The 15,647-nt window shown below is 36.7% G+C and overlaps 1 protein-coding gene across 1 annotated transcript in view; it reads right to left on the bottom strand.

Annotated features, from left to right (window-relative positions):
* STAT6 (signal transducer and activator of transcription 6) overlaps positions 1-15,647 on the bottom strand; it is a 97,111-nt gene that overhangs the window by 32,525 nt on the left and 48,939 nt on the right. Inside the window, exons 3-4 of the mRNA XM_072398466.1 lie at positions 3,756-3,900; positions 2,645-2,786 (exon numbers count right to left, since the gene is read on the bottom strand). Of these exons, the coding sequence (XP_072254567.1) occupies positions 2,645-2,786; positions 3,756-3,883 (270 nt within the window). The 5' untranslated portion in view covers positions 3,884-3,900. The remainder of the gene's footprint in view (positions 1-2,644; positions 2,787-3,755; positions 3,901-15,647) is intronic.

Raw genomic sequence — 15,647 nt, 5'->3', positions numbered from 1 at the left:
GTCTTCAAACCATGACCAACAGATTCACAAGGGAGGCAGGGTGCACAACAGCCATAGTGTGAACGTAATAAAGTAACTGTGGGGAGGGTCTTTAAACTGAATAGAAAGAGAATAGAGTCAATGGTCTTGTTTGAAATAACTATGAGCTTACTTTTATTATGATTACCCAATAGTCATTCCTAAATCTACTCTGTGTCAGCAACAAGTTTGATTGCTATTTCCCTTTGCTGTTTTTTATTGAGTACGTATCCATACTGTTGGGAGCATTTAATATTTTTTATTCTAGTTTCAGGTTGATTTGAGAGCTGCTGTCTTTTTTTGCTTTTGTCCAGTCTATAGATTTAATTCCAGGGATAATGTGTTGGGGTTTTCATTGCTTTTAGGTGTTTATTACCTAACTAAAGGTCAGAAGCTGTAAAAACCAGCCTTGTGTGTGTATGTACAGAGTGTTCCATCTCTTCCAAGAAAAAAGCTACTGCAGGTACAGACACATTAGTACAATGGCCTAAAACCGCTCTTGTCAGTTTAACTATAGAACTCTTTTACTGCTACTAGTCTGGCATATTTAGGATGGATTTCCAAACAAAAATCAAGTTCTGTGAGTTCACCAACCATGCCCAGTCTTCACATACCCCTATGTAGGTTTAGAATGCTGCTTTAAAATCTCCACTTAAATCATGTTGATTAAGTGTATTCATTTTGTTTATGGCAGCAGGAGGGGGAGATCCTACACTAGCCAGATACATGCAGCTTCCTTCTCCATCATTTCTTTATGTGCATTTGGTTTATTTCCCCATCTAAGAAGCCGTTATCAAATTATTTCCTATATATATCTCCCCCACCTCCTAGATTATAAGCTCTTTCGGGCAGGGTCCTCTCCTCCTTCTGTGTCACTGTCTGTATCTGTCTGCCATTTGCAACCCCTATTTAATGTACAGCGCTGTGTAATATGTTGGCGCTATAAAAATAAATAATAATTTAAATGAATAATATATACCCTGGCTAACCAGAACCCACCCCAATTCTACCTTTTTTGATCAAACATAGATATGTAAACTACAGATTTAGCTTTATTTAACTCTACAGAATGTATGGCTAAAACAAATTTTTTTTCAATTATTCCCCAAATCCATTTTTTTTAAAAAAAAGGTATTGAAATCTTCCTTTTTAAAATGAATATGAGAACAACATTTGTAAACCAGGTCATTGCCATCTTAAACCATGCAGCCAGAACAACTGTAGTTAAACAGAGAAGACTCGATGTGTAAATGCTAGTGGGACATTTCAACTATCTTTTATTGTGATGTCCCAGTGTAGACTTTGCAAAGCGTAGCTCGAGCAGGTATAACAATTGCTCAATGGAACACATGCTACCGAAGGCTGTGTGCTTTCCCACTCTGCCAAAAAGATTAAACATTTACAGGACTCACTAAGCCAGATATGAAGTTGACAATGCTGCCAGCTCAGCATAAAAACTTTGGTTAATACTTTTCATCCTAGTTTTTTTCTTAGTTTGTTCTCAACTGTACTCCCTGTACGGATACTAGACAGAAATAAGATTACTGTCGCTGGAAACGATCGGGCAACAATCCACTAATGTGTGTACAAAGCTAAACTGAACCCCCCCAGTTTTTTTTAATACATAGCTTGTTTTACTATAGGACAACCAGGGCACAATTAACTATTAAACTCAGTAGGATGATGCTTAGGGATGTCGGAGTCAGTTTTGGTAATCAAGCCCTGATGGCACCGTAAACCAGAACTACCCCCACTATACTTACCTGTTCCGTCACAGGGCACTGCCATCTTCTTTCTTCTTTTCTACAGAGAAGCTGTACAAGCAGCTCTTGGTAAAACATGAAGGTTTGACCTATTGCTTAGGGAACACTATTCATACACCATAAAGAAAAATAAGGATGCATTGCTATTTTTGTATCTCCTGTTTCATTCATTTGCAGATTATTGAAACTGACTAACAATGTCAGTTAAAGCAAGCTGGAAAAAAATAAAATAAAAATTTTAACGTGTATGAATACCTAAATTTTTCCCTTTTTTGGAATAAAATGGCAAAGTTACGGGAGCTATATAGAGCTTCCTTCGAGGTTTCATCATACTTCAAATCACCACTTACCAAAAACGGTCTCTGTAAGTCGGCAGTCACTGTTGTGGGTGATTATTATTATTAAACAGTATTTATATAGCGCCAGCATTTTATGCAGCACGTTGAACATTGTACTGTACAATAAATAGGGGTTTCAAATGACAGACAGATACAGAGAGTAAAAAAGAAGAAAGAGAGGGGGATGAATACTTTGCCCATTAGAAAGTGGATGGCATATTTGTTAAACAAACTTCTTTCTACATGTGCCAGTTTTAAACAGTATGGGTACAGTAAGGGTATACTTCCATACTTACTTTATAAGTAATCCTCCCTCATTCACACTGAGCACTCATTATTGTCCATGTATATGTCTTCTCTATGCTATATGTTATATATTTGGTAGCACTGGCAAGTAGGATACACAGCATTCACTTGTGTGAATGCCACAGCAGCTACATTAGCTTTATATTACAATTTCTTCCAATATTTTTAACTGCTTCTGATTGTTTTTTTTATTTTCCTGATTATGAAAACATCACTTACCTTTAAATTTTCTACCCACGGTAGAATCAATCTTGCATCACTGCCACAATTGCTTGCCACCTTCTCAAGTTCTTCTACTAATTTACCTAATACAGAGCTTGCTGTTTCAATACAGAAGGGATCATTTCCTGTCATATATTCCCTGAAATAACATTGGAAATAGATATGTTAGCATACGTATGCAATATTTTCCAAATGACAATAGCCAAGATGATACATATATAGAGGATAACAGAATGAGAAAACTGCTGAAATATGCCATTTTAAAGGTATATGCTGTACATTTTAAAGCAGGCTAAATAAATAGCATACCTAAGACTGCATATATAATTCAAAAACATTTCAGACACATATACAGGGACAGATATAGGGAGATGCAAAGCATGCTGCAGCACAAGGGGCCACACACAAGGGTCCCAAGTCAGCCCTGCACAGTGACCCACTTTTGGCTATGCCCAGCACTGCACATATAACATTATAAATAATTATGGACAAGAACAGTAAGGTATGACATTGAAAAAATATGAAATTTTTCCCTTTTTTGGAATAAAATGGCAAAGTTACGGGAGCTATATAGAGCTTCCTTCGAGGTTTCATCATACTTCAAATCACCACTTACCAGACAGGAAACCAAAGAAAGTCAGCAGCATGGAAACAGACAATAATAAAATGTAATATTAATACCAATAAAAAACTAATTGAGGTTCTAACATTACCCTACATTTTAGTGAAATAATTTCTTTAACCGAGACTGTAATTAAACCTGACAGGAGTTCTGTTCCTTTCACACCGCAGACAAAAAAAGAAGAGAAAAATTAGGCTTTAACCTAATCAGACTTTTCTTCTTCCACCTTTTCCTCCTAACTATTGTTTTCTTACTTTTTTTTTATCCTATTTTTCTAATGAGGCAAAAGTAATTTTTTTTGATCATTTTGTTTATTCATTTTCAATTTAGAAATTAAATTGACTTTGCTAGGCTTCATAATAGAATCATAATTGTAGTGTAATTTTTAACAGAATAAATTACTGAAAAAAGCTAACACTTTTTATTTACAGTAAAAAAAACATGAATTCATGTTGATATTAAATTTGCGTATGGTGAGATACTTACCAAGGCTGATTCTCCAACCAGTCACCAAGGTGCTGTCTCACTTTCGGGGGAAAATCTCCATACACATTCTTTAAATGCTCTGGAGGCATTTTGGACACATAACTCCAAACTGAGGGGGCTTTGGCCATATTTATAGATGTTTGTCCTGAAATAAACAAGAGATAAAATAATTTTGATACAAGTAAAGTATAAATCATATTTAAATACATGTTTACAAAAGGCAAGACATTATAACAAAGAAAAAAGATATCATACAATCAGAAATCGCTTGACTGTAAAAGAGTATGTAAAACCAGGATCTAGTAAACAATGGTTAAAAGGGGAAGTAAAAAGGTATTACCCTCCTAGACGCCAGAACATATATACCCATTAGTAAGATGTATATAAGATGTATTTTAATGTAATTCTACTCTTCCAAGATTCCAGGTAAAGAGTGACAATATTGCATGATCAGTGCTAAAGGAAATAACCCCTCCATCACAGATATCAAAGTTAATTCCCAAACTGTTTGGGCTTGCAAAGCACTATACTAGTAGTAGGTAGTTCTTGTCTACTTTTGAAATACACAGATTGATAATATAAGTCTTAGAAGATGCTCTTCAGGCCGACAATCCTAGGTGGTGCCCCACCGCAGTAGAGCTTGCTCGGCCTATTCCCTCCGGCAATGGTGCTCACAACAGCAGAGGAGTTTGGGAATTAGTGTTCTGTCGCTTGCAGCATCCTTGATTCCGTTTAGTTGTGTTTTTCCTCTCGGCCTCCTGATTAGCAGAATGGTTCCTGAGCCATCCCATGCTGCCATTAGCTGCTGGGTCCTTATAGCCTCTCTGCTCTCTAAATCCAGTGCCTGTTATAGCCTTTAGCTTGGCTAATATATCAGTGCTAGAAAGATTCTTGTGTGATTTTCTGTTGCTGACCATTGCCTTTTCCTGACCCATCGATAATACGCAGCCTGGAGTGACCTCTGCCTGTGACCCCAACTCTGCTTGTGCCTAATTCTCGGTACGTTGTCTGGCGGACTGATCACCCGTGTAGGATTTTGGCTTTGTACTCTGGATTGCCTGGTAGTTCCTGTACTGCTTTATCTGTGGGCCCCTGGCTTGCTGCCAGCACATCCCCAGACATGATCCTTTGCGCACTGTCCTAGGGGCAACCATGTGCTGGGAGACGCAACCAGTCTCCCGAGGCTGAGCGGGGGGTTACTAAAGATGAAGACTGTGGTGTTAGATTGGGGGACTGACGTCTGGTAAGTACTGGTGCTGACCAGGGCCTTTCAATAAGTTGTCAGATAGCAGGATGGTCCTATTTGCTAGTGTGTGAAGTTAAGTAAAGTAAATCCATCCCAAAAATCAAGTTTAGACAGACATCATTTATACTCACGTTCCTAACATTACAACTCTAACCTAAAATACGAGTGCCCGGTCCTAACTAGTGCTGTAAGCAGTTAATGATTGTTAGAAAAAATAAATTAGTTTTTCTGATGCTGGCTTCTTCCCAGCAGTTGCTAATTGTGATTTAAATAGGAAGGTTGTGACCTTTGTATAAACAATACATTCTCTAACATCATCTAATGCCAGATATTCTCTAAGGATTCTTCTGTTTGTCTTCCAAAACATTAGAAGATGTGATGTATGCCAGAGCAAATAACCCTGGAAAACATGTTAGCTGCCCATCTAGCCACATTATTATTGTACATAATGATTAATATATATATATATATATATATATATATATATTGGTGTGAGAAACACAGTGGAGCACAAAGGAACTGGTTTAAGGTAAATAACCACGTGGGCAGTTGGGCTGGATACTGTATATGTATAAAAGGCCAGACAGGAGTCAACAATCCATTTGCTGGTGGGGGAATATTTATCAAGGGAGAAGCAGAGTACTGGGCATATACTCTCAGTGTATTTGTATACCAACATTACTTTTTTAATATAATCTATTTACATAAACCCTTGATATCAACTACAAATGTTTGATCCACTTGTTTGTAAAGTGATTGATAATTGATCTGAATTATAAAACAAACCTAGTGTAGGATTCAATACGATGGTTAACTAATCAACAGATAAACTGTCTTAAAGAATACTTACAAACAAGGAACAGTCAGCAGTATACCATATTTAAGTGCTTAGTATGTGCACTGTCCCTGTGTGCGTCCTTGTCCTTTGCAATAATTTTGAAGCAAGTTTACTATAAGAACCATTTATGTATTTATACATGGTGCTAATATTCCACTTTAAATGCCTTTTCCGGGTGAAAAAAAATTTAGTAGAGCTAATCTTGTTTTCAGAATTGAGCTCCCATGCTTCATATCACTTTAGTTGTTCTTCTCTGCACTCTGTCCAGTTCCACAATATAATTTGCGTGAACTGGAGCTCAAAACTGTCATATTCCAGATGAGGTCCGACCGGTGTTTTTTTCAGGATTATGTGTTCTTGTCTTATGTGATCTTTGGAGCCTAAACATTTTTTAATACAAGAAAGTGTTTTGCTTGCCTTGGAAATTGCGGCTTGACATTACATGCTAGTATTAAACAATTCTGAAGAATGTGTTTACTAACTATGCCTTTTTTTTATTTGTCCACAGTCATCAAATCTGAGTCATCTTCTAAGGGGCCTTCAGGTTCAGACCTGATTTTTTTTTTGCATTATAATTAATCAGATGCAACCTATCTTTCATTTTAAATTAATGCAATTTTAATTTCCATTTTACATTGTTATATTCTTGGTAAATTAGAAATGAGAAAAATGATCATTCATTAATTTTTTTATAGCCTTCCTCTATCTACCCTTAATCTATTCACTGGTGACCGTGACCACTTTCTGACTTAATAGTTCACTAATAGGATATTGTGTGACTGGGGAGAGTGCAGAGAAGGAAGAGAGCTCAGCTACAAGGAGAGATTACCTAAACTGAATCTATTCTCCCTTGAGAAGAGAAGTTTAAGGGGGAATATGATCACTATATAAAAATATATATGGGTCACACAGAACTTCCTTCACAATCATTCACTTTATGGTCATTACAAAGGACAAGAGGGCACTCTTTGTGTCTGGAGGAAAAGAAGCTTAAGAAGCCCCATATGGAAAGGATTCTTCACAGTAATTAAATTGTGGAATATGCTCCCTCAGGATAAGGTTTTATTATGTTCTATGAATTGCTTTAAAAAAAAAAGCACATAATACAACTGTGTATAGACGTTTAAAAGAAGAAATACCAGACTGTTGATCCAGGAAACATACGATTGCCTCACAGAATCAGGAAGGATTTTTTTCCCGCAAGAGTACACTAAATCATATTTATAAGGGCCTTCCTCTAGATCAACTAAGCACATATGGTTTTACCTGGAATATGCTGTTTTCTAGCATGATTATTTCTCTAGTGGTAAACTTGATGCAGCTCTTAATCTCACCTCAGTAACTAATACAGGAACTGCAATCATATTACACTGGGGAACAATTTTGTACAATTTTTTTTTTGTTGACTTCAGTTTTTAAGCTTATTTACACTAAAATAGGTATGCTGATTTTGAAAGTGCAAATAGTTTTCTTCTATCCATCAGGTTTTTTCTCTACCACTTATTGATGCGATTACTGTAGCATGGATTTGTATAGCCTATTCATTTACACGCAGGAAAGAGATTGTTCGCTGATCTACGTAGTACATAAGCAAAATTTATTTTTCTACTTACACACGTATTTCCTTTCTTTCAGATCATGTCTGGCTCTGCTGTTTCTCATCGTAAGTGCCTAAACAACCCTGATTCATTTTGTTAAATCTGTGGCAGTTTCACCATTCCCAGGGCGAAAATCAGCACATTAGTAGAGCAAGCCTATTTGGCATATTTTAAAGTTAAACTTGGTGATTAAGATAAGTCTTGGGTTTCTCATAAGGTGTGCAAACAGTGTGTTGAGGGTTTACGGATGTGGACAAAGGGAAAAGGTGATAAGATGGCATTTGGTATACCTATGGTTTGGTGAGAGCTAGGAGATCATTTCAGTGACTGTTACTTTTTTATAGTGCAAACTTCTAGATATAACAAGAAAAAAAAAATGTAACAGAGTATCCTAGTCTACCATCAGCTATAGGCCCAGTGGCTCATTCAGATGAAATCCCAGTGCCGGTTTTCGTTACACCACCCTCACTTGAAGAACATGACTGTGGTAATGAATTAGGTGCCAACAATGATGAAGAGTATGAAATTGAAGAGGACTCTCAACACGGGAGTTGATCAGTATGAGTTGAGTGATTTGGCATGTGATTTGGGACTATCAAAGAAGGCTTCAGAACTACTAGCATCAAGAGTGCATGAGAAAAACTTACTTGAAAAAAGAACAAAGGTATCGTACTTTCGAACCAGAGAAATTGCATTTCTGCAGTACTTTTGAACTGACAGTGGCTTTGTGTATTGCCATAACATTCCTGGTTTAATGGAGGAATTTGGAATTCCAATCTATAGCTCAAATGAATGGTGACTATTCATCAATAGCTCAAAGCAGAGCTTAAAGTGTGTCTTCCTTCACAATGGCAATATATAGGGTCAGTTCCTTCTTGGTCAGCAACGTGGATACACCAAGTATCCCTGTTTTCCGTGCATGTGGGACAGCAGAGCTCGTGAGAGGCATTGGGTGGAAGGGAATTGGCCTCCAAGATCTGCCTAAAACCCAGTGATCCAAACATTCTACATGAGTCACTTGTTGATAGAAACAATTTTATATTCCTCCTATTCACATGAAACTGGGTCTGATGAAGAAGTTCGTTAAAGCTTTGCCAACTGAAGTAGAGACTGTTTCAAGTACCTCATTTCCTAGCCTATTTAAAAAAATAAAGGCCAGCGTGTTCAATGGTCCACAGATTCGGCAGCTCATCGAAGATGAACACTTATTCAAAGCCATTGTCAAGGACTTTCTTGGAAACACACAAGAAAATAATTACACAGAATTCGTCCAGAAGCTCTTGGAGAGCTACAAAATGCTTGGTTGCAATATGAGCATCAAGGTGCATTTTATGCATAGCCATCTTTCTAACTTCCTGGAAAACCTTGGTGCAGTCAGTGATGAACAAGGTGAACAATTCCACCATGATTTGAAGGTCATGAAGGACAGTATCAGGGTAGATGGGATGCACATATGATGGCTGACTGTTGGTGGAGCATCCCGAGGGATTGTCCTAACACTGAACACTCCAGGAAAAGCTGTAAATTTTTACCTTAACCACTTATCTGATTATTTTTCAAATGTTTTACTGTAAAACAAAATGTCAAAGAGTAACAATAAATCCTTTGTATGAACAAAATTAATTTAAATGAACAGTACATTCAAATTATTATTTCATTAATTATTATTATTATTTTTCATGTATGTAAACTTTGTATGCTTTTTGACAAAAATAGAGGGAACCCTGTATCATAAAAACTGGATGTGATGCCAAAAAACTGGAGTCATTTCTGGATTCACCCCCAAAAATCAGTAAAAAAAGAAGTGAAACATCTAACTCAACATAAAATGTGTTCCCCGGTGTTATTTATTTCAGATATGACCCAGTGCAAAAAAATCATCAGTACCTGGCTGGGCAGAGCAAATCTGGCAACTATTATGGCTATATCTTTACAGAGACTATAACACACAAAAATGTATTTACTTCTACTTATGGCAATTTGTCAATGCATGATATATAACTAAATACTATTAAGTGAATGGGATTGTTGATCCAGGGAACATACAGTTAATGCAAAAAAAAAACTTTTACTGTCAGAGAACATTGGATAATGCTTTTTTAGGATTTTTCCCCTTCCTAAAAACTGTGGGTTTGGAGTTTTGTAAATGCAGGTCTTGATTTGTTTATTCATTTTCTATTGTTTAAACTTAGCAGACTTGTGTGTCTTTCATCAGTCTGATTAGGTATGTAACTATGAAATAGATTTCCAAAAAAGCTGTGTTATTAGTAAAATTGCAGCTGGGAAAAATAACACTGCTCCTGTTTGGTATGGTTTTTGGTAAATGGTCCCCAAATAAAATTGATCATCACTTGTCTAATTCTCCAGCATACTTAATTAATTTTTTAGTTCCTTCATAAATATAAAAGTTCAGTTCCTCATTTATAGACATAATTCAAGGTACTTAATATGCCTGATATTGGAGAAACAGCTCACAGCAAATTCCACTGGCAATGCATTGATTTCTATACATTTGCTGTGGAGTTTAAATCAGATATTGCAGAGAATTGCTTTTCAAACTTGAAAAAATAGGAATCCAGAATAATGAAACAGCTTTAGCTTGTCTGAGATCATGCAGACCTGTAAAACCTGACCTTAGAAAACCCCTTTTATTCTTATCAGTTACAGTATATCTTTATATCTTTTAAACAGCTTGTTTGAGGAAATGGCAGGAAGGTTTACGTGACATTATGAATAGAATATTGTTTATAATTTTTATTTTATGCAAAATAAATTCTAAAAAATAAAATCAACAGATTTAGGTGTTTGGCAATTATATGAACTAGTTTTGGGGGCAATGGCACTGGCAATAAAAAAAGTATATTTGTGCATAGATAAAATAGTAACTCTTTACAATTTTATACATGTTGGCAATTAAAATTCAAAATTTGTTATATGCTAATGACACGTTGCAGGCATTTTTAGGCTTTATTCACTATTCTCATGAACTTGCATGTTCAAAAGTCTAAAAACTTTTTCAATTAACATTTTTATTAACCCAACTGATGTTGGTGCAGTTTCATGTGTATGCACAGGGGTGCTTACATTATAATACTGACATACAAATGACAAAAACATTGGTAAAATGACACATATGTATGTGTCTTTGCACTATATACATATTTGCAATTATGGTCACTAGAAAGTATAATTAGTGATTGTTTCTGAAAGAACAATCATAGCACATGCTGGCAGGCAGCTCTGTTTGTTCTATGTGGAGGGTAGGAGTTGGGCACGAATAGGAGATGTCTCGCTGCATCCTCACCATAAGAAATAAGAGCAGTCAGTCATTTAGTGATCAGGCAGGGCTAATCACCTAACAAAATTGGGAAAAACTATGCTTGCTTTTCACCTGAGACGTGTCTGTATATACCTTTAGTCAATAGACTGCTTATCTGTAGGACATTTCCTCACGTCTGAGTTATTGGGCCTAATTTATGAAAGCTCCCCAAGGCTGGAGAGGATACACTTTTATCAGTGAAGATGGATAACACAGCAAACCTAGAATGTAGTTCTGCAAAGTCATTTGCTATTTGCTAGCAAATGTTTTGAATCTTAGACCAGATCCATTTCAGGTTTGCTGGATCACCAAGCCTGGAGTCTTGCCACCAGCCTTAGCGAGCATTAATAAATTAGGCACATAGTATAAACCAGTGGTTCTTAAAGTGCAAACAAATAATAAAAAAAGCTTCTGGGAAGAAAAACAGGCCCACAAAGCAAAACCAAAAAAACAAAATCACAATATTTTCATTTAACTGTATTTCATTAATGGACATTTAATGTTACATGTTTGTGACTGTTATTTTCTGTACTACAGCTGTGTAGTAGAAGATGAAATATGTACTTTTTAAAATCACCTATTCTGAGTAAAAAGGATCCTGTGAAAGGAAACCCTAGTTTATCTGTAGGACTGAAGTCACACTTATAGTTGTATATGCACGAGTCCCCTTTAACCAGGGAAATGCTGTGAGCAAGTTGTGGTGAGCAGTAGGTGTGAACAGTGATGATTGATACCGATTTCCTTCCTCTTGAGATTTCTCTCACTTCTTTCTTGACACACACACGCAATTTCACTATGGCTTTGTGAAAATGTTTTTTGCTTTAAACAGTAAAAGTAATGGTGGTTTTGGAAAACTGTGATCCTCAATGAATGAACTTTTTTTTAATCAACAAATTAACCAATTAAAAGAGACATTCACCAAATAAACTACTGTCATCTCATTTGCTAGTAATTCATCTTCCTATTTTATATACATCTTTTTATTAAATTATATCAAAAACAAAATACGCAGAACATGTTGTAAATAAACAAAACAAACAGGTACATAACATTACAGACATATACCAAAGCCAATGAAGAAAAAAACAAAAAACAAACAAGATTGTGGCCCCAAAATAAGTTCAGCAGTAGAACAAAACCACAATCACCTCTACATAAATCCAAAAAAGTAAATAAGCAAAAGAAAATCGAGAACCCTACCTACGCAGAAATAGGAAGATGATGTTTCACCATGATAGTCTATCTTCTCCAGTCTTGGAGAGCTTTATAAATGAGGTCCAGTTTGTCTATTAACATTAAGTTTATTAGGTTTACACAAAGTAAGCCGAATATCACGCAAAGCAGGGACCAAACTGAAAAGCCGTTGTGTCAATATGAGTTTCTTCCCTACTAACAAACAAATGGTCTCTCATTTTGGCATTTCAACAGGGACAGATGTGCCAGCCTGCCTTATTCTGTGCAATAAATAAACCTCTAGGCACAAATCCCTTGTACAGCCTGTAATGTAAAACATATGCTGAAATGCCTCCTGCCAGAAGTTATGAATCTGAGGGCAATCCCAAAATAGGGGTAACAAATTCTACTTGAGCACTATCCAATTTGAAGTAATAGGTTTGATGGGCCAAATAGAAAATCCTAAAATCCTAATCTCTCTCCTAAAATCCCACATTTGATCACAATCTCTGCCTAACATAAATGTCTATGTATGTCCAAGGCATTTGGGAGGCAAGGTTGGTTTATGACGGATACGTTGCATTGTGGAAAATTAAAAAATCCAAGCAAGTGGTTTGTGATTCTTGCCCTGACTTAGAAGTAACGTACTGGAGTCTTGAGAGTGAAACTCTCTCCTTGGACTAAATGTTGTCCAAATGAAACTGCAAAGCAAGTAATATTGTAAAAAACAGGAGTTAGGGATACCAAACTAGAGAACAAAATGATTCCACGTTCTACATTCAACACATCCTGAATAGTATGTACGCTTTTCTCGGACCACTGAGTCCCTTTCCTGGGAAAAAGCCAAAGAAAAGGTTAAAGGCATCAAAGGCGACAAGGGTCCCAAAGAGCCAAGCAATTTATCTCTCTTCATGCAATATTAGTATATTTAGTAGGATGTTGTATAGAATCAAATAGTAGGATGTTGTTTTTGGAAGATGGAAGTTCCCTAAAAGGGAGATGCAAAAGGCCACAAAGCAACCAGGGATCTGCTATATGCTCCTCAAATTGGACATCAGTATAAAAGGAAGTTTAGTTGATCCAGTCCCATAAAGAGACTTGACAGATTATGCAAACAGATATTTGGAAACTCCACTCCCGGGTAATGGCTTGGTAGGTGCAATTTAACCAAATTAACTCTAGGTTTCTTATTAAGGCAGAAAAGGCTGTAAATGCCCTCTTCGATTGTTTAATGTCTTTATGCTTAAGAAGCATCTGTAAAGGATAAAATAGTCTATCAAAACTAGTCATCTTAATAAGATGGCAACGACCCAAGAAGGATAAGTAAATCTTTCCATGACTGCAATTCAGAATTTTTTTGATAAATTTAGGTTTAATTGAATAACAGAAAATTCAGAATTTTAGCGATCAAATGTTTATAACAGATGTAGATAAATGAACTAATGCTCCAAGGAGAAGTTGAACAAAAACAGGAACCAGGGACACCCTTGATGAGTTCTCTTATAATGCAGAAAGTTCATCGAGGCTATGCCAGATGACAAAATTTGTACCCCTGCGGTACTGTACAAACCTAAAAAAAGAGTCCAGACAGACATAATTTCACAAATATTAGTAATCTCTGATCACCAATAACAAAGCCCGCCTGAGCCTTAGAATTTTACCTGGGAAGCAATAAAGCAATAAATGTTTGCCAAAATTTTGGATAATAAGTTACTATTCTGGTTCAGGAAAGGGATCAGGCTATTAGACCAGCTTCATCTCTGAGATGGGTGACACAATTTATCGGATATCCACCTTTAGCCCAGGTCTGCAGAAGTTTGCTATGATTTATTCCCAGGGGTTCCTAAACAGCATTCATGTTGCCTCCAAAAATTAAAAGTTTAAAGTTCATTTAGTAAAACAAATTAGTACACTGCAGTCCTGTTCCATTAGAAAGGCATAAAGTGTGTTTACAGTACACCTAAAGTGTAGGTAAAGTAATCTACAGTAATGTGTACAGACTAGACTCTTGCTCTAGTATTGATTTTGAACATGTTGCAACCCTTTAACTAAGCAAAGACACACACAAATCTGTTTAAATATTGTGATAATGGTGAGACCTTGGCCCTTAGCTGTAATTTTATATACCACTCTTATGTCTACATTTATGATGCCTTCTCAGAGACAAAGAACACATTCCCAGCACCTGACATGGAAAGACTGGTTTTACAGATCAACTAAACAGAAAAAAAAATCAGTTGGATCAGTTAAACAACTGATCCTCAAAAATGGCCACAGATTTGCGTATACCCTCTGTATCGCCAATAATGATCTAACTCAAGGAGAAACCAAGGAGTGCTCAATCTCAGGCTATGTACACATGTTATATTTCTTTCACTAAAAGCAATCTTTCCTGATCAATTCCAGTCACAGTACAATAAACAAGCACTGTTCTGTAATATGAAGAGGGAAGGCAGACGAATGAGTGGCCCCAACTGTGTCATCAACACTAGTTAATTAATTGAGCCAACATAATGGATAGGTAAATGATGTATGACAGCTGTACATACACTAGATTTTCACCGATCAGAATCGTTTTTCTTAGCTGACAATCATCTAGCGTGTATACATAGACTTATTTATTTAGGGCAGCCCATACAGCTAATAAGCAGCTGAGGTAAAGTACTACATTAGTTGAGAAAGAAAGAGGACCATAAAGTGTCAAAGGCAGGAGCAGGCAGTGTTCAGACAGAGCAAACAGATGATCTGTGTAAACAAGAAGACATGGCGCAGTAATAACCAGAACTGAAAATAACAGCCTGTTCTAAAGCTCAGAAACACCAGCTTGATTTTTTTGCTCAGGCACTGGCTGAGTGCATTCACTGTAATTTATCCTTGCTGCATGCTCATGTCACAGGTAGATTTATTTGGATCTGTGCTGCCATTACCTATTTAGGCCAGCAAAAAACAGGCCTGCAAACAACTCAGCCAGAACCAAGGAATGTGGACATTCAAACCAACCCACAGTAGATGAAGAGTTTCTACATGTGCCATACAGAAACACTTATCCCTTAAAGGTGGTTCACTTTACTTTAACTGGAGTACACATTTGTTATTTCCTGTTACATACCTTGTTTGTCTGATAACTCCTCTGTAACTCCTTTGTTTGTTCTGCCTTAATAAAGCTCCGTGGCTTTGTCAACCTGTTCAGTCCCGTAACTACAAGGACTACAGTGCTGCACTGCAGCATACATCAAGGAACAGCATAGTAACTGCTTACATTTATTATAGGTTCACTTTAAATCAAGGAATCTCAATAAATACTAACAACTAGGTAGGTGGCTATGCCAGCCTTCTATACTTAGAGTTTGAATGAACATGCAGGAAATAAATGTTGGGAGCATTACTTAATTCCAATAAATTTTCCAACCTAGGCCGGGATAATATATTTAGGTCTAGATCAGTACACCAAACCCAAAGGCCTCAGAATAACATTTTTTTAATAGAGAAATTAAAATTTCACTTGGGCGATGTGATAAATAGTAAAAAAAATGGTAAAACGATTTTGGCTGTGCCTGTGTACCCATCGCCCCTGATTCATCAAGCAGAATCGGATTATCGGTCGCGCATTCGTATTAGCGATCCGGAATCGTACGCGGTCGCGCTATTCAGCAACGGAAAAAGCTCGCGCACGGAGCCGCGCTTATCCGACAGCTTTTTACTGGCGATCTTGCATTAA

The sequence above is a fragment of the Pyxicephalus adspersus genome, chromosome 1 (genome assembly GCF_032062135.1).
Source record: "Pyxicephalus adspersus chromosome 1, UCB_Pads_2.0, whole genome shotgun sequence".
Classification (NCBI taxonomy): Eukaryota; Metazoa; Chordata; class Amphibia; order Anura; family Pyxicephalidae; genus Pyxicephalus; species Pyxicephalus adspersus.
The sequence above is the reverse complement of the archived record's forward strand: the minus strand, read 5'-3'. Positions and strand labels throughout refer to the sequence as shown.